This window comes from Mugil cephalus, chromosome 19, assembly GCF_022458985.1.
Source record: "Mugil cephalus isolate CIBA_MC_2020 chromosome 19, CIBA_Mcephalus_1.1, whole genome shotgun sequence".
Classification (NCBI taxonomy): Eukaryota; Metazoa; Chordata; class Actinopteri; order Mugiliformes; family Mugilidae; genus Mugil; species Mugil cephalus.
The window spans coordinates 7,284,131-7,302,923 of NC_061788.1; the positions used below are offsets into that span (position 1 = coordinate 7,284,131).

Here is an 18,793-nt window from a genome sequence, read left to right on the forward strand (position 1 = left end):
GTACCAATCAGATTGTGCTAAACATAAAGCTGAAAAATGCCAGCCTTAGCAGAAACACCTGATTACTTTGATACAGATAGCTTTTCTCTTTTTTTTTTCTCGCTTTGTCAATTTGCATGCACAACACTTACGCATGTTAATCCAGAGAGACCTGAAAAGACTGGAGCGCTTTAACCTTCGTTGACTATGGATCTGCCTCTGCTTCAGAGGGCCATTGTCCATGTGTCTCTATTATCCTGCTGGTCACGGTTCCCCCCCACTCTGCCCCCGCTCATATGGGAGATATCTGTAGAATAATTCTACCTGTCTGTTCCTATCTTCCTCTCCCTCCTTCTCTCTAAGCCTGACCTTTCTGCATTCCACTCCAGCTGACCTTGGTGTCCTGTCAGCTCTTTCCTTTTCCCCCACCTCTACTACCACCTAACCCCCCCTCCACCCCCCTACTCCGAAACACCCCATGCTCCTCATTTCCTACCCCCCGCTGACTGCTCATTCCTTCCTTCCTTCCTTGTCCCTTGGTTCCGCCCCCTGGATCACTTCGCTCCCCTCTCTCCTCCCCTCTCCTCCTCGCGCCGTCTCCCTCTTCGCTCTCTGCAGCTGTACATACTCTGCTTTTTAATTAGACCGACTCACTAGCTCCACCTCCCTCTGCCTCCTACTCTCCATCCCACTCTCCTTCCCCCCCCTCGCTCCCTCCCTCCCTCCCTCCCTTTGCTTACAAGGATACAGGGGGCTTGCATGGCGACACGGAGAGGAGGTCATGATGGAGAGATGCAGAGAGAAGGGGGGAGAGAGGGAAAAGAAACAAGACAGGGAGAACTGAGAGGAGCATCTGAGAGGATAACTGCCTGTTTGCTCACTCTTGTCTTCTTGCTCCCCCTCCTGTCCTTTCACTTCCACTCACAGCGCAAACGCTCAGACAACTAGGTAGGCACAGCGGAGGAGCACAGAGCTGTGAGGGATGGATGAAAAGGTTCCCACGTGAAAGGCAGGAATCCACGGGAGAGAAGAGGAGGGTGAGGTAGGAGAAGACACAGCCAGAGAGGAGAGGAGAGGAGAGGAGGGGAGAGGAGGGGAGAGGAGAGGAGAAAGAGGTGAGGAGGAAGAGAAAGGGGGGAGACAAGAGAAGGGGAGCAGATGGACACAGCACAGAGCAAAGGCAACGGTGTGAGGCTCACCGAGCGGCAGTGACAGAGAGGTGGGAATAAAGGCGAGCACGAACGCCAGAGGGATGGAAGAATGGGAGGAAGCGATGTGAAGGAATAGCGGAGAAGAGGAGCGAGCGCTCGTGGGAGAAAGAGACAACACAGAGGGGAAACAGGAAGCGGGAGATGTGGTATGTGTGACTCAGTTCTGTGTCCTGATGGAAGATAGTACAGCAGCGTTTCTCTCGGCATCACCATAGAGATAACGAAGTGAAGAGAAAAAAATCCGAGAGGAGGACAGATTTAAAAGCAGCGTAGAAGTGCCTCTGTTTATTCCGCGCGGTGGACACCAGCACTGAGGATGCTCTACTTCTGCTTTTGTTTTGGCTCTTTGCATTCTGCTCAACCGCTCAGTGAATAGGCAGGTAGTGTGTATGTGTGTGTGTCCTTGCATGCGAGCGCACACGTGCGTGTGTGCAGCTTGTTTATGTGTTTGAAAAGGTGTGTGCGTGTGCGTTATTTATCCCGACAATGGGGGTGTGCTCATGTGTTTGGAGTGTGTGCGCGCGTGGAATCTGGCGAAAAAATTGGATGCGCGTTTGTTTCGGATGCTGGGATTTGCTTTAGTGCAGGTGTGGGAGTTATTTTCTGAGATTGTGCAGCTTTACGAGGAGCTTTAAAGAGTGAGGGGCTTAGATTGTGTGTGTGTGTGTCAGTGATGTGGCTTTGCAGATTCCAGCGGCGTGCTTTCATTACATATTTGTCATGAGGAGGGCTGCATGTGTGAGAGAGAGAGAGAGAGATGGGGGGCGGGGGGGGGTGCACGCAGAAAGTTTGAGGAGGAGGCAGAGTGAGTGAGGGAATTCCATTTGTATGGATTTGTGTGTGGGTGTGTGTGTGTATTTAAGCAAGGTCCAGTGCATGCTGTTCCGACTACACGAGCATTTAATTTCGCATTTTAATTTCGCGCGAGCTTCTTTTTTTTAATGCATTCCGACAACATTTACAACGTTATGGTGCCACATTTAGACGCATGAATAATTTATGGGTTTTTTCTTCTGCTTTGTGAGTTAAGCGTTCTCGCCGCTGACACGCCAAACACAAATAACAACGCGTGCACTCCCTCCTCGTGCACGCGCACGCGTCCGCGCGCACACACGCGCTCACTCCGTGCAGAAACGCTGTGCTGTTAATCCTGTCTGTCGCCGCACAAGTCTTTCCTCTTGTTCTCTCGCTCCTTCTGCTCTACACTACTGTATCTTTCTCTTTCATCTTATCTCAGCAGCGTATCTTTCACTGGGTCAGCTATCTCCATCTCCCGGCTTTCTTTCTTTCTTTCTTTCTTTTCTTTTTTTTCCCCCCCGGTCTGGCACTAAATCCTTTTCTCACATTGCTCATAAATCTGTCGTCTATCTCCGCCACTTAATTTTCTCTCTTTACCCAGCAGAAGTCTCTTATTTCATTTTCATTTTGTTTTCTTCACACCTAGAGAACCTGTGTGTCTGCTGACCAGGTGTCTTCGCAGAGCTGACAGCTACTTGGTTTTATAGGCGACACACTATGATGTACTCTTGGGACATTAGTTCGGACAGGGACATTGCGGCATGACAGCCCAGCAGAGAGGAGCCCCCCCAGGGAGCCGAGTGTGCTGTATGTACCTATGTAGCATGCAGCTGCGCGCTGGACATGTCAGTCCGGCCACCTGTTCGGTTACTAAGCATTCAAAACAGAGACTTCAGGAACACTTACGCTCTTGAGCGGAAAAGAGATGCACAAACGCTACAAACCAGCCGGCGAAACGAGACAATTAGTCTTTCGGAATGACTGCGAGACAGAAAACAATGTTTACGCTGGCTTTCTTTCACAGACAGTCAAACATCCTCAAATTTGCTCACAGTTGACTAAGTGTGCTTATCTCAATCCACTGGCCCACATATAGAGATTTTTATATTAAGCAGAGGATTTTGATCAGAAGAGGGCAGATGGAACAAATCACTTCTGGCACTCACGCTGTAAAAGTTAGTAGCGATCCACGAATCCAAGAAACGACGGTGGTCGCGTTGTCCTCTTCAGTAAAAAGCTGTGACAGTGACTTTGCAAATTTGCATTTACGCGTATGGTAGAAGTGTTTGGTAATTGTCTGGACAGAGCGGACTGTGCTGAACTTTCTTCTAAAACCAATCAGCATGGGGTGCACCAACTCTTGAAAGTTAAAGGTCCAGTGTGTAGATTTCAGGACGGGATAAAATGGATTATAATATTCTTTATTATGCTTTCATAGTGTATATTCACCTGTACCTACAAACTGTAAAAGTGGTACAGTCATTTCAGTCATTTTGTATTTAATGGAGCCAACCATGTTGCCATTGTTTTTATAGCAGCTCAGAAAAGACAAGCGAAACATAACCTCTACAGAGAGCATTTCTTACATCTGAGTCAAGGGTGTTAAGCTCATTTTAAGTTCAGGGGCCACATACAGCTTAATTTGATCTCCAGTGAGCCAGACCAGTAAGGTAATAGCATAACGACCTATTAGTAACGACAACTCCAGATTTCTTTCTCAAGAGTTGTTCTAGAGCAAAGAAGAACAAGTAAATTAGAAGAATGTTGCAGCAGTAGCAAGCTGTAAACACAACGCTAAATTATAGCTGACAAGAAGATTAGCATTCATTTAGCATTCATTTCCAGTATTTCTGGCCATGTGAACAGCAGGTATTTGCCTGTAAATGTTGTTCACCAGTTAAAAAAAGACATAAGGTATGTGTAGGCACGCCCTCCTGAAACAAACAACAATGTGCCGCACTGCACTCGAAAGAAACAGGCTAGTAGCTACGTAGCTAACACCCCGATGCAGAGAACGAGAGATAAACACAACAGGCAGAACCAGTGGCGTGCATGTGACCGTCTTTGTTTACAGACTTTTGTAAGTGAGCTGGCATCTGGAGGCCAAGTGCTTCAATGCTCAGACATGGCTGCTACCACCGGGGAAATAAATTCATTCTGATGCATGAAAAAAAATATGCTCTCTGTTTCTAGATGTTGATTATATAAAACTTATACTGCAGCTAGCGCCTGCTGAAATGTTGCCCGCCGCTGCTGTGATTGTGACTGGTCAAATTGGATTCCAGCGCAAAGTCGTAAACAAACAAAGCAGCAAATACGTCCTGACTCTATTACACGATGAATGGCAGGAATGACAATGGTCGCGTTCGCTGTGTTGCCGCGCATATGTAATGAATCGCAATTTAATCTGCGTTTTTTTGCATAATTTAATTTGCTGTTAAGCATGACGAGGCTTAAGTTTTCATCAGTCAGAGGCAGCTACATCAGTTTCTGCTTTAAGGATCTGTAACGATGAAATATCGACACTACGGACCAGTAAAGACAATGAATGTATTTGCTTTACTTGCAGACTGTTCGTATACTCTTTTTGCGAAGGTTGTTTTTGAATCCTGCTTAAGTAATGGGCGCACGCGGATCTGTGCGCATGCAAATCGTTTATGGGCTTACATATGCAGTTTGCTGGTTTTACTGCACGATATAAAAACATCTCCCGGTTGAGATATAGCCGCGATGAGCTCCACACAGTGTTTACCTAACTCTCAAAGAGCTGTTCTCAAACTGAAGATCTCTTTGGAAAAGAGCGCAAACACAACAATTGCTCCTTTGCATCCGTTCTCTGAGGTGACTGTGTCGTAAATTTCCTCTGACAGAGCGCAGGTATAACTCTTAGCCTCCTTGTGCTCACAGGGCCAATAACTGATCATATAGCTTTTCTTAGTTCCTCTCCAGTTCCCCCTTAAATGCCCTGACACGCTGATGCTCCTGATTTACCACTTCACTGAACCCTAACCATGACATTTCCTCTGCTGCCAGGGGTTGTTCCCTCCTGCTTTGCTCGCCGTCCCCCTACCTTTGCTCGTCTCCCTCCCTCCACCCCCTTCTTCTTCCTCCTACGTATCCCCATCCCTACCCCTCTCAGTTAGCTATGTGTTTCATAGCATCTCTAAATATAACCAAGCATGTCTACCTCCTCTTCCTTCCTCTTCCTCTTTCTGCCTCCTCTTCATCTCGGTCCTGTCTGACAAATTTAAGCGTGCCTAGACAATGCGATCTGACATGCCTTTACATAACAATTGAATCCACAGCACCTTCCACCTCCTCAGCACAGTGAGACCCAAAGGTGTGTTATTGGCATGGACGCAATTCTCAACATCCCTGAAAGACTCAGGCTCAGAATATTATTAGGTCTGTGCAACCACGGTCTTGGCTTCTTCTTTTTTTTATTTATTTTTTTTATTTATGCATCAGATACCTTTCCCGGAGTCAGCGCGGCTTAGCACAGGAAGATCAGATGTGACCTTAGCTTTATCATCACACACACTCATACAGGAGTAAAAACCGCACAAGCAGGAAAGCGGACAGAAGCCTATATTCACAGCAAAGCCTTCTCAGAGACGTGGGCAGGTAGAGAGGTGGCTATAGTAAATCTTCAATAATAACCGCAAAGAGTTATGACCCTTGCCGACATTATGCAGTTGCACACTTTCCTCCTCTTCTGTGGTAATTTATCTCTTGTCTGCCAATAAAGCTCAACATGGAAATGTCACATGTGCGAAAGGGCTGGCCCCGGCCCTGGGAGTGAGCCCGCGCAGCATTAAGGGGGTCTGGATTCATTAAATTGTCAGCGTAAATTGTGATCCGAGGGTAGTTTGCAGACCGAGAGGGAGGGAACTGTGTTGGATAGGAGGGGATGTGGGACAAAAAGCAAAAAAAAAAAAAGAGAGATTGCGGCGGTAATGGAAGAAGGGAGGGGAAAAAAAAGATCTGAGTGACCAGGGTTGTAAGAGAAAAAAAAATGAGAAGGGGCAGATGGAGGAAAGACAGAACGAAGACATGTTCAGAATGACACCCCACAGAATGAGTGAGGGTAATGGTCCTGCAACGTGTGGATGAAACTCAGAGGGAAATCTGTCAGGGTGAAGGTTGAGAGTCGAGTGCTTCTTTCAAGCGATGGGTAGGAAGACTGACGACCGGGGTGAAATAGGATATTAATGGAAAGACAGGAGTGGAAACGGGATTTTATCCAGGGAGAATTGAGGGAGAAAATCACCAACAAGGTCAAATGTAGTAGTGTCCAAGAAGGTCGACAGTATGCTATAGATAAATCCTTGTTGTTGTTTTATTTTAGCCTGCCCTGTAGCGTAAGAACATATCTGCCATTACACAGAAGGATTTGGTCTTCTGTGTGATTCATATTTAGGCAGCACATTTGTTTACACTTCAGTGATAAGAAAGTAAAATGAGACAGGATGCCGTGGTTTGCTACTAAATCCATTAATACATCTGAGTGTGTATGGTTAATATTTACCCTGGAGGCTCAGTCTGCTGTGACTTTAATCATAATTAATCCTAATAACCATGTTTTTTAAAGGGGTTGACGAAGGGGCACGACTGTGACAAAGATCCTCCTCCTCAGAGCCGGGTAAAGAAAGAGAGAAAGCGAGGAAAACAGTGGACGTAAATAAAAGTGGCAGCCCCTCGGGTATCTCTCTCCCTAAATAACCTGAGAGCTGTGAAGGAGTCACTAATTACCCCTCCCACAGAAGATTGGGAGAACAGAGTAATGGCCAGCCACACTCACCCACAGAATTAGCTTGGGCCTGTCAGTGTCAGGGGCTGTCACGAAGAGATAACAAGGAACAGATCCATAGATTGTGTAAGTCAAACGACGGCATCGCGCCTGACTACCATTGGCACAGACAGGAAATGGAAGTGATATATATATTTATATATATATATATCAAGGCCATAGATCGTCAAAAACAGACCAGAGAATCAGAGTGACGAGAACATACTACTAACTGCAGCATGGCGGACAGACTGTCACAAAGTGACCAGATGAATCAGAAAGGATGTCACCATGGCAGATCATCAAGGACTGATAACAGGGCCACAGACTGTTAAAACATGGACGAAAAGAAAAATCTGTAAGACACACGCACATGAGGAATATGATAACAGTCACGCTGTGTTCCCATGAGCATCAATAATAGGCCAACCAGCACTGCTGCTGCCACTACAATACAGCTACTTTTAACAATAATGAGAGAGGAATATTGAATAGACATAAAATTTAAGTATCCCCTTCAGCCAATGTGAATAGGCCTTAATTACAATCTCTTTTCACTTGTTGTGAGTGTATATTTCTGCACTGCTGATGATTTACCTTAGTGTTTTCTCCTTTTACACCTCCAACTTTCACTGCTTTTTTTTTTTTTTGAATTGATGTCTTCTTCTCACATTCTCTGCTGACCCTGCTCTAATGCGTTTCAAAATAGCTGCCTGTCTTATATCTTCTTCATTATCCCAAGAAACAAGCACAGCGCGTTTCAATGGAAATGTAAGAATGTGGAAACAATTACAGCCTCTAACTCCTCTTCTGTCTCCCTTTGTCTTTCTCGTCTTTTTAGGAGCTTGTGCCGTCTTCAGCCATGAGCGAATGATTCACTGAGAGAAGAGAAAGAAACAGAGGCTGAAAGTAATCAAATCAAAGGGAAGTAGGGGCGACCAAGAAAGTTCAACAAGACAGGCCATTATGGGGAAGCACGCAAGCCCATCCCATACCTTGGCCTTCCAATCTCCTGAGGGCCCAGGGGACAAAGTGGATGGAGAAGGAGGGGCTGCCAACTAGAAGCCAATGTGACAGAAAGACAAAGCATGGACAGGCTGCGTTCCTTTCCTCTCTGCCTATTTGCAGGAAACTTTGCCAAGAGTTGATCTCTCTAGACGCTCAAAGAGATATGGGATTAAGAGTGCACAACTTCAGAAGACTTGAAACAGTATGGACGCACTAATTTTAAAGAATATTTGATGCTCCATATATTTATTTTTCTATGAGTATAAGAGGTTCTTTGTGTAAGCGTTTGTCACAGTGATCTATACTAAGTTGTTTCTCTCTGTCCTTGATATCACTACACCTTGAACTGTGAACATGGTAATCCATCATTTCCAAAAAGACAATCTTGGTTGCAAAGAAAGTCACTGGTGTACAGATGAGCTGAGAGACTATACATAATCCTAAAAAGAGACATCGAGTCCTCCAGCCTCTTTTGAGATGAAACTGGAACTCAGTCAATTAACTGTATAGATCTCTCACTGTTCTTATGAATATATAGTAATGGAAAGATCACTTTCCTCGCTGACGCACTAAAAACAAGGCCATCAAAACAGCAAACTGCCCGCAAAGCCTGTGGATGTTGCAGGGGCGAGAGAGGCTGGAGAAATGGTGAGCAAAGAGCCCAACCACCTGCTCACAGGCCAAACCAATGGCAAGAGCACCTTGGCAGACAAGTTGCCAGGGACAATGACTGTACGTTCAGTGCTGCTCAATCGAGACTCCCCGGATATTGAGAGTCGACTCAAGAGGCGGCGCAACCGCACCCACCAGGTTCGCTTTAAAGACCTGGAAGATGGCAGCAGCAGCAGTGGCAACAGTGGAACAGGAGAAAACAATAGCCATCAGAGGCCTGCCACAGATTGTGACAGCCCGCATCCTCTTCGCAAACACAGCAGCAGGTCCTCCCAGCCATGGAATGACAGGGATAGGCCGCACTCTGAGGGACTTCCTGGGCAAACCTCTGTGGTGGGGGCTGTGCGTGGCGACATGGCAAGTACTATAGAGGTGGTGGCTGCTTTTTTAGCCCGAGCACCTCCTCATCCACTGACACCTGGTCCTACACGTCGATGCTGGGCACCCCCGCAGACAAACTCCTTAACCTTGCCAATGACACGCAAGCCCAGTACGAGTACCAGCACAGCCATTCAGACCTCCCCATGCCTGAAAAAGCAGCAGTCTCTCTCTTCCACCCACACACGTAGCCACAGCCTTGGGGACTCAGTTGGTGTGGATGGAGATGACGAACATGATTCACAAGATGAATACCTTACACACAACCATGTCCCGCTGCCTGGGTCCAAAGATCAAAACGGACCCCCTGGCCTCGGGGATCGACCTGTAGTGGAACGAAGGTCCAAAACATCCAGGACAGAAATGAAGTCAGCCGTGAGTGTGTTAAAAAGCTCAAGGCACAGCTGCCCCCCTTCAGTCCTTCACAATATTGAGCCATGTCACTGTTCCTCGGTATCCTGCCGAGATGGCCCCAAGCGTCAGGGAAGCAGTACTCCTTCAGCAGTCAGGAGGAGAAAGCGGCTAAATAGGACAACAAGTGATCCTGGAAAGGAAGTGCACTACTGCACCACTCCCACGCAAACAGAAAGCCCCTGTCCATCCCCCTCACCCTTAAATACCAAACTCTGTACCACTCAAGTTCAAACTGAGACCCCTTCCACCCCTCTCAATTCAAAGTACTGCACCGCCCAAATTCAAACTGAAAATCTGCATCAGCCTCCATCTTTCAGTGATGAAAAATGCACACCAAAAACTCAAAACACCTGTTCTCGTCCAGCCCTACCTCCAAATGCTGAACAGTGCACCACTCAAATACAAACAGAGTCTCCCAGTCATGCTCCTAATGCTAAACCTTGCACTACACAGACACAAACTTGCAGCATCGTTGCTTCCCCACCTGTGAAGGTATCTCCCAGTCCAGTGCAAATTCAGGCTGAGAGTCCTGTATCCCCAACGCCAACTCAAGAGCCTCCAACCACCCAAATAACTACTGTGCCTTACTGTGCCTCTCCCCCGCCTACAAGTGCAACAATACAAACCCCTGAACACTGCGCTAAGCCAACTTGCACCTCTCCAGACAAGCCAGCTTGCACCACACCACCTCCACCTAAAGCATTGCCCATTCCTTGCTCCACTTCTCCACCCACTGTTACCCAATACCCTATTCCCTATTATACAGTTTTGTCTCCTCCAACAACCCCTAGCACAGCTGTGGTCTGTTCCAGTCCTTCCTCAACTGCGCCACCGTGCCCCACCCAAAACTGCACTTCCCCTACCTTAAACCTTGTATCATCCCCTCCCTTAAACTGTGCTACCCCTACCCCACTTATAACCTCCACTGTACCCCTTCTTGACCCTCTCAAGCATCGAGCCATTTCCCCTAATGTGACAAATCAACCACTATCAGGTGCAACAAATTCTACATCTCCCACAAATCTAACACCGTGCACATTTGTGACTCAAACTGCTTTGTCCTGCACTTCCATATCATATTATACCACCACGCATTCAGGGGGTCCCCACGCACCACACTTAAATCCTACTTCATCTTCTTATGCCACCGTCATACAAACTGTATCTCGTTGTAATATTCCATGTCAAGATCTGCAAAATACCTCTTCTACCAGCACAGGCATAACCCCCTACTCCTCGCCAGTCCCAAAACTGAAATCTTGCACTTCTCCGCCTCCACTTGTGAAAACCTATGCGTCCACTCTTCCAAATGCTCACCCGTGTGCAACACCAACTAAAGCTGTTCCTCTGTACTCTTCTACATTTCGTGCTGCGCCACCATACACGCCCCCCTCTCAGGCCCCCTACAATGCTCAGGATAAGAGGGGCATTCGACTTCCACCTCCTCCCCCGCCACCTCCACCTTACACACCACGGAAAAAGGGAAATGAACCACCAGGTCCTGCAATCCGAACACCCATGCTCAGGGCAGACAGCAAGGCCAGTGAGAAAGATAAAGAGAAGGAGAAGGAGAAAAAGGAGGACATAAAATGTACGGACTCACCCAAGCTCTGTGAGAGAGCCAGCTCTCTGAAGCACAGAGCTCAAACACCGCCAGTCGCTGTGATGAAGGGAGAGAAGCAGTCCTCCTCCTCTCCTGCCAAGGCCTGTTTTAAGCCCAGCTGTCTTAGCTCAGCCCAGGCTCAGCTTGGGGCTCTGCACAAAATGCTCTGCTCAGGAGCCAACGCCAGGCCCAGCACCCCCAACAGCCAACACGCTCTCCCTCCAATTCAGCAGGGTTGCTCTGGATCCAGGGGCTGCTGTGCTTCTGGGGAGCGGCCCACAGCCGGGCCCTTGACTGCCACCCAGGCTGACACTCTAAGACAGGTCCAGGAAATTTTGGGAGGGTTGGTGTCTGGTGCCAGGTGTAAACTGGACCCGTCCAAGGTGACAGAAAAGCTCCTGAGCCCCAACGGACCCCTGCATGATATCCGTAGTCTGCAGACCCAGCTACACAGCTTGGAGGGAGTCTTGGAGACCAGCCAGAACACCATTAAGGTCCTGCTGGATGTCATTCAAGACCTCGAGAAGAAGGAGGCAGAGAGAGATGGGTGAGGCTATGTTTCATTTTAGTAGAACAGCTAATATAATGAGAAGGTAATGCCTGCTCACTGATTCCAAACTGTTTTAATCAGCAATGTTTTGAGATTAATCAGATTTTTTGTCAGGTTGTTACATTTACGGATTAGCATGTTTACTCTATTATTATAACTAATGACTTCCAAACAACTGCTGACAGGTTTTGGTTTGAAGGCTTTTCATATTCACATTTAATAAGCCCTTAGCTAGTCTTTGGAAAAGCTAGTTTCCAAAGGGTAGTTTTTGGTGTGGGCACAACCACATTCCTTTGTTATTGTTGTTGAGAACTGAAACCTGTAATGTCTTTGTTGGCTGCCTGTCCGCTTTGACTGGATAACATCTAGGTCACTGTATATCTCAAAAGAAAGCTGCAGGACTTGTTTGGTAGTGAAAAAAAAATAAAACTCAAACAAGTCTGGTTACTCTCAGATTTAGCTTTGTTTTAAATGGAATCTGATAGCATTCCTGGGTCAGCTAATACCCTCATTATGAATGAAAATGGTTAAATATTTACCCCAGTAATTGGATATTAGAGGAAATTTCACACAGTAGGGAATATTGCCAAGGATCACAGTGCTGCTTTGTGCTGCTTTTTTTTTTTTTCTCCACCACGTGGCTAATGTGGTGTCCAAAGGTAGTGCTAACAGTAGTGTGAAAAGTGTTGTCTCACCCAGGGTTAAATCAAGGTATTTGAAAGTGGGTTGTCTGGGTTTAAATGCGCTGTGAAAGCCTTGGGCCAAAAGAGGAACTATCCCACATCCCATAAAGTTGTAAATGTGAAATGACTGGAACCCTCAGGCTAATGGAGCTGTAAACCCACGGCTAACAGGACCTCTCAGCCCAGGGCCAAGCCAAGTGAAGTGTGAAAAGCCATCTGGTAATTTTTAACATTCAGTCTTCACTTAGCCTTTATTAAATTGAAAGGACAAACAGACAGAGAGACAGACACATAGATAGACAGACACACCAATAGACAGATAGATAGAATTTTTCCCACTAAAAATCTGGTCCACGCCACACAGAAACAAACGAGGGGCAGACTTGATCGCAGCATTGCACTAAAAGATCTCTCCTCTCTCCTGGAATGGAGTAGACAAGTGGGTTGCTGTAGGAAGATTATTCTCCACCAAAAAGGGAATATCCACAGCCCAGCAGTAATAACCTTCCTGCATCGTGTGCTCAGAATATTACAGATAGATGGTTGTTGTGCCTAAGCTTTGCTGTGATGCAGCTCCTCTATTTATAGCCAATCCCAGCATTGTGAGCATTGTGTGGACAGAACACAATGTAAATTTGGTTGGACTGAGAAGACAAGAGGAACAAAGTGGCTCAAACAGCAGGGTGAGGACCAGAAAGAGAAAAAGGCATACCAGATTGGATGCAGCACACACAGAAAGCAAGGGAGCGTCTGTAGTTATTTTTATGAAGTCTCATGTCAGTCATGCAAGTCTCAACTCTCAATATGCTAAAGAATTTATGTCATGTAAGACCACAGGGAGCCTCTTGGGAGTTTGGTTGCACCTATTTTGCAGCAGCTCTTGACTCATGCATGCATGCATGCAGAAGGCGATGGAAATCAGCATCTGACTGTCATCATGTTGGTGGTTTCAGACGCTTCATGCCTCTCAGAGTAAACCCTTTGCCATTCTCATCAAGTCTTTAATTAATCTGCTTCCTACATTGTAAGCTGCTTAGTCTTATCACACCAAAATAGTGCAGGATATAGGGAAAATTCTTGGATAAGAAATGATACACATGGATGGATGTGTGTCTATGAATTCATGGAAGGGCTTGACTGATGTCTGAGCAGGGTAATCCAAATCACAGCGGTAACACCACGCCACAGCTATACATTGCAGGCATTTAAACATGTGACTGAACAGTCTTCAGTTTCATAAAGTGACATATCTTGTGCGTTAGAATTCAGTGATGGGTCTTGTGCATGCAGACTTGACTTCTACCTCATAAGCATTATTTTTTGCCTCGAGTGATATAGTGACTCATGGTTTACGTAACTGACTGAGACTGTTGGAAGGGGTCTTGCTCATTAAAAAATGATCAGGGGTGATTTCAGAGAGAAGATATTTGCAGGGATTGTGTGTGTGTGTGTGTGTGTGTGTGTGTGTGCCAGAAATTCGGTTTCACAAGGGAACCGATAACCCGGATATGTCTTTGTGAGCTCACGCAAGCACACACACAAGAAACATGAGTCTTTTTCCCCTGATATGGCATTTGTGTGCTTTTCAACAGAAGACATTCTTACAGAACCGGACAGGACATTGAGAACTGTGGCACCTGCAGGGACTGCGCCTGCATCATCTACAGGTATGTGCGTACTGTATGTGCAAGTGTGCATTTCTGCATATTTATCGCTTGTTTTACACGCGAGCAATGAGTGCGCCGAGCTTGTCTCGGTGCAGAGTTATGTGCATCGCGCTGTCATTTTGAATCACATCAGTCGTGAAAGTTCAGTTTTATGGCTTGGTAGGATTGTCATTCTGCTCTGTGTGACAGCACAGCCAGATGCAGCACTTTGAGTATGGCCCACTCATTACATAAACGCCGCTGCAGGTTTGATCACTGAACACAGTTACAAGAGATTTACTGAGACTTATCACGCACACTCCCTCTCACGTTTAACCCTCCTATTACCTTCAATTTTACACTTCAACTGGACCCCAGCAATTTAAACCACCAAAGAATAATAATAATAAAAAAAAAGAAATATGAGAGATTATGTGTCAGGTACATTATATTTGTTTGTTGATCTAAATAGCTCTTTAAATAAATGCAACCCCTCCCCACCCTATACCCTATATACATCCAGAATACCTGTTATGCGACTGTGGAGAAATATAATTATACAAGTTACAATTACATTTAGTTTCTCTAGTAACAGCTTGAAGTCAGGTGTTTATAAAAGTAATACATATATTAAATATGTATGTAAATTGGAAGAAGATATTAAAAAAGATATTAAATATGAAGCAAAAAAAAAAAACTGACACCACAGATAATAGGAGCTGAGCAACAGTGCAGACTTAGGTTGTGTACCCACTTTGTTTCCTCTCTGTCGCGTCTTTCCTCCTCTCATTTTCTGCTCTCGTTATCTGTCTTTTACAAACACACACACACGTGTGTATGGCTATCTTAGTGAGGACATCCACTGACATAAGGCATTACCTAGCCCCTTACCCAAACCCTAACTATCTCAATTGAGTGTCTAACTCTAACCCTAATCTTAATCATAACCTCATTGTAACCTTTACCCTACAACCGGGTCTTCATCATCAAATAGCCTCGTAAAGAAGTGAGGACCGGCCAGAAATGCTCTTACTTTGCACAAATTCAAACTGGTCCTCAGAAAGATAGCTGTACGAGAACACACACACACACTCAACACTGCGCTTTGAGATTTAAATTAAAATAATTAACAAACAGGATTTCACACTTTACAGGAGGGGGAATAAAGGCAAAAAGAGAAGAGTGGATTGCTATTAGACTGAAATCTGTGTCTCTTTAGTTGCAAATGTCAACATCAGAAAATAAAATCCTGCAGAGGGAGAAGAGAAATGAAACCGTGTAGGGATAGGGGGGATGACATGAGTGCTTGCGTGCAGAAATGTAATTTTATTATGGCAGGATTAAAGCGGTACTCTGATTATTAAAACTTTCATGTAAACACCTTTGAGAGGTGATGTTAGTCAAATTATGTCATAAATCTGAGAGAGCATAACCCAATTAACAGGCCATCATCAGTCTTTTAAATTGCGGACTGGAGCTGCGAAATGTGGCATGTATGGACTGATTACTCTCTGCGATTTGATGGTGCACGCTCACCTATTCTCCATTCGCGCTCGCTCATTTATTATTTATTATTTTGCAGCGCTAATGGGGTGTTTCCTGTAGCTGCAGCATATCCTCGACCCTAACCCTATTATCAACGCGGTGATATCATAGCCGAAGTTCGGATACTGTAAACCACATAAATGATTCAATCAAACTGTTATCCTAATCTGGTTATGCTCTGTAATGTATTTACACTGTGTATGCAAACTGCCTCAATCAAGATGCACGAAGACGAAGAAAGACAGCGGGGGAGGACGCAAAGAAAGACAGCGGAGGATAAAAAGAGTCGAAAGCGAAAAAGCTAAAAAGGGAGAGATCTGAGAGTAAAGATCTGAGATTTAGAGACAGAACAAGAGGAAGAGAGAGCATAGGGGTGGGGGTCCATAAAGAAGTGATTCATTCAGAAATTAAGCACAGCTTCATCTTAAAACACTAGAATGTTGCAGCTCAGGAACGGAGCAGAGCAGCATCTTCATCTTCAAGTATGAAATACAGATGAAACAATAAAGGAAACAGGACAGATGATAAGTTATTATTCTGGTATGCTATAGTATATCATCAAGAGTTTTTCCTCTGGGTGGGAATATTGAAATATTTAACATTACGCTGTGCAGCCTGCATCGCAAGCTGCATTTTTTACGGCCAGATGAGGACTTATCGCTCAGTCACCTGTCAAGTGGACACGTTTCTTTCATGTGTGACAAGGGGGATTTTTCCAGCTTTGAAAGGGGACGCGGCTCCCTTTTCTTTGAGGCTCAAGCTGAGCCGAGTTTAAAAGGAGAGAATTTGCCGGCGACGGAGAAAAAAAAGGTGAAGATAAAGTGAAGCCCAAAGAACGAGTGAGTGATGGGAAAGTCATAAAATCTGACAAGGCAGATTCCATCAATTAAAAAGCTTCTTGAAATCTAAGACCCAGAATAAGAGCACAGCTCAGCGCGGCATCCAGTGTCGATCCGCTTGAAGAGTTCAGATGGGAGAATACTCCAGAAAATTCCAGATTTCGTTCCTCGTCCCATGAGGCACCAACAAATTTGAATTGACTCACAGAGCACTGAGATTTACCATAAATCTGCTATGACAGGTATCTTAACAATAGCAGAAGGTCAGACAAGTTCACGTAATGTGAAAAGGGTCGAATGCACTGATACAGTAGAAATCACCACACTTCAGTTCCACTCAGCTGTTTAGCATTTTAGTATCTCTCTATAGCTGTTTTTCCAGTCAGCAACTTTAGTGCTTTGGCTCAATTTTACTGCACGTGCTGCAGCAAAAGTATGCAGAAAAAAAAAACAGCATTATTTTGGTAATATAGTAAAGAAGCTTTCTCCTGGCCAACTCCAGACAAGGACATGTGCCATCTATCACTGTCTGTCATGCACTGTCAAACAAGCTGCACATATACTACACTTTGTTGTTCAAAAGTTAGGTCTGGAAGAGCTATTATCTTACAAGCCGCCATCATGAATCGCAATGATCAGCAGGTCGAACGTTTATTCATTTATTCACGCTAGACCACGAGGCCACGCCCCATGTCATCGTGTTTCCCACATTTACCTATAAAGTCGTGTCCTGACCCTCTCTCCCTCTCTCTGTCCGTCTCAGTTCTCAACCCCCACCCTCCCCTCCCCGTCCCTCTCTTTTCTTTCCGTCCACCTCCATCTTTCATCACAGGCACCTGGGTGACGAGGAGCCGAAGCTTCCCGAGACGCACTCCCGCCCCCGGGTTCCTTTAACCATCATCCATCTACGCATTACTCCCCTCTCACCCTTCCACCCATCTCCCGTGTCTGCCAATAAACATCCTTGCAACAAGTAACACGTGGTCTTTGTTCGAAAGGAAATATGTGTTCAGATTAGATGGCACTGGCAGTGTAAATCGAGAGGAGTCCTGTTTGTCACACTTTTGTCGCATCCACTTCTCTTCTCGTGCACTGGTTTTGTAAGAAAAACGGCCAATCAGACTGAGCGATGGGCACGGACTCCTCTGCATAGTCAACGCGGTGAATAGGCCAAAAAGCTGCCGTCTGACTCGTGGGCCACAGACTCGCAGATGGCCGGTGCATAATGGCCTTTAGGAGAATTTCCACACGAAAGCAGTGCACCACTGTTGTTGTTGTTGTTTTGTTGTCATACCTAAAACACACCAATAGCTGTACGTACTGTAGTTTATAATTGGACATACCCTGGCCACTTGCACAAGTCATAATCTCATGAGAGTCTTGACCTAATTTTTCACTGCCAAAACCTGCTGTACCAATTCCACATTAATAGTCAATTCGCTTTTTTCAGGCTTTTGTTTAAACTTGATGTTTGGGTTCCAGCCGTAGACTGTGTAAATATGGACGATGCGTCCCCACTTCATTGCATTGGTCAAACTGACATAAGAATTCTAGCCACGTTATATTTCCGCCAGACTCACGTTTTTGCTTGATTAATACTGCGCTCTGCTCTGCAAAAGTACAAAAAAATGTTTGATTATACGCTATACACATTTCTTCATTTATTCCTCCTCTCACGGTCGTATGAGACAACTTTGTGGAGCAGTTTTTCATGGCAACTTACAATCAGCATGATGTCACATCCTGTTTCTATGGCGTCAGATAACTAACTAAAATGAAACTTATCAGAAATATGGACACTGCAGTATGTCTCACTATTATATTAACTACCTAAAATGACATAAAGTATCCTTGAAAAAGTATATTTTAGTGTCCCATCCACCAACATGGAGGGGCTTATGACCTACACTGAAATCAGCCACCAGGAGGCGCTCTACTTGCTTTTGAGAAGGAGCTCATGGGCATTCTATGACATAGGTCTTCAAAAAGGGGTCGGCGACCCCTAGTGAGTCCATGGAGGCACTGCAGGGGAGGTCACAAAATCTTTGGTTGATTAGACATTTTTATATATATTTTTTTTTAATTTCCCCACAAAAATTTGAATTTCTTAACATGTTTTAGTAAACTGATAAGGGATAGCTTAATACTGAATGCAAAATGATATTAATGATGTATATTTATAAATAGCACTATCATTAGTTTAATATATAACACATATAGTAGGAAGGGGTCCCTATTTAATCTCACTATCAGTTTGGAGGTCTTTGGTCTGAAAAACGTTGAAGACCCCTGGTCTGTGGTTCAAACTATGAGCCAAAACTATGAGAAAACTATGAGAACAGCCGTTTTGCTGTTACCAGATATTGTGGGTTTTGCAAATATCCCCAAATAATCGACAAAGTTCATGAAACAAAAAAAGTGACCAAATCAGACTTAATGTGTCACACATCATGTATGTATCTAAAAGAAAACTGAAAGGAGATAAAACATATTTATTTTAAGTAAAAAAGTACAAAATTACCTTGTAAAAGAGAGAAAAATGAAAGCCTCATAATGATATGTTATTATGCTATCTTGATACGTGTGTTTAATCACGTCTTTGTGTGTTTGCACACAGCTTTGTTCTTCAGTTTCTCAGGACTTCTTGCAGGGCAAACCTTATATAAAAATGCTAATGA

At 45.0% G+C, this 18,793-nt stretch overlaps 1 protein-coding gene across 5 annotated transcripts in view; it reads left to right on the top strand.

Annotated features, from left to right (window-relative positions):
- Window positions 1-727: 727 nt before the first annotated feature.
- LOC124996542 (mucin-5AC) overlaps window positions 728-18,793 on the top strand; it is a 35,157-nt gene continuing 17,091 nt past the window's right edge. The window contains exons 1-3 of one of the 5 annotated variants that reach the window (XM_047569678.1): window positions 728-1,336; window positions 7,619-11,399; window positions 13,678-13,752. In XM_047569678.1, the coding sequence (XP_047425634.1) occupies window positions 8,431-11,399; window positions 13,678-13,752 (3,044 nt within the window). In that variant the 5' untranslated portion in view covers window positions 728-1,336; window positions 7,619-8,430. The other 4 variants (XM_047569680.1, XM_047569681.1, XM_047569682.1 and 1 more) reach the window with 4 other exon arrangements.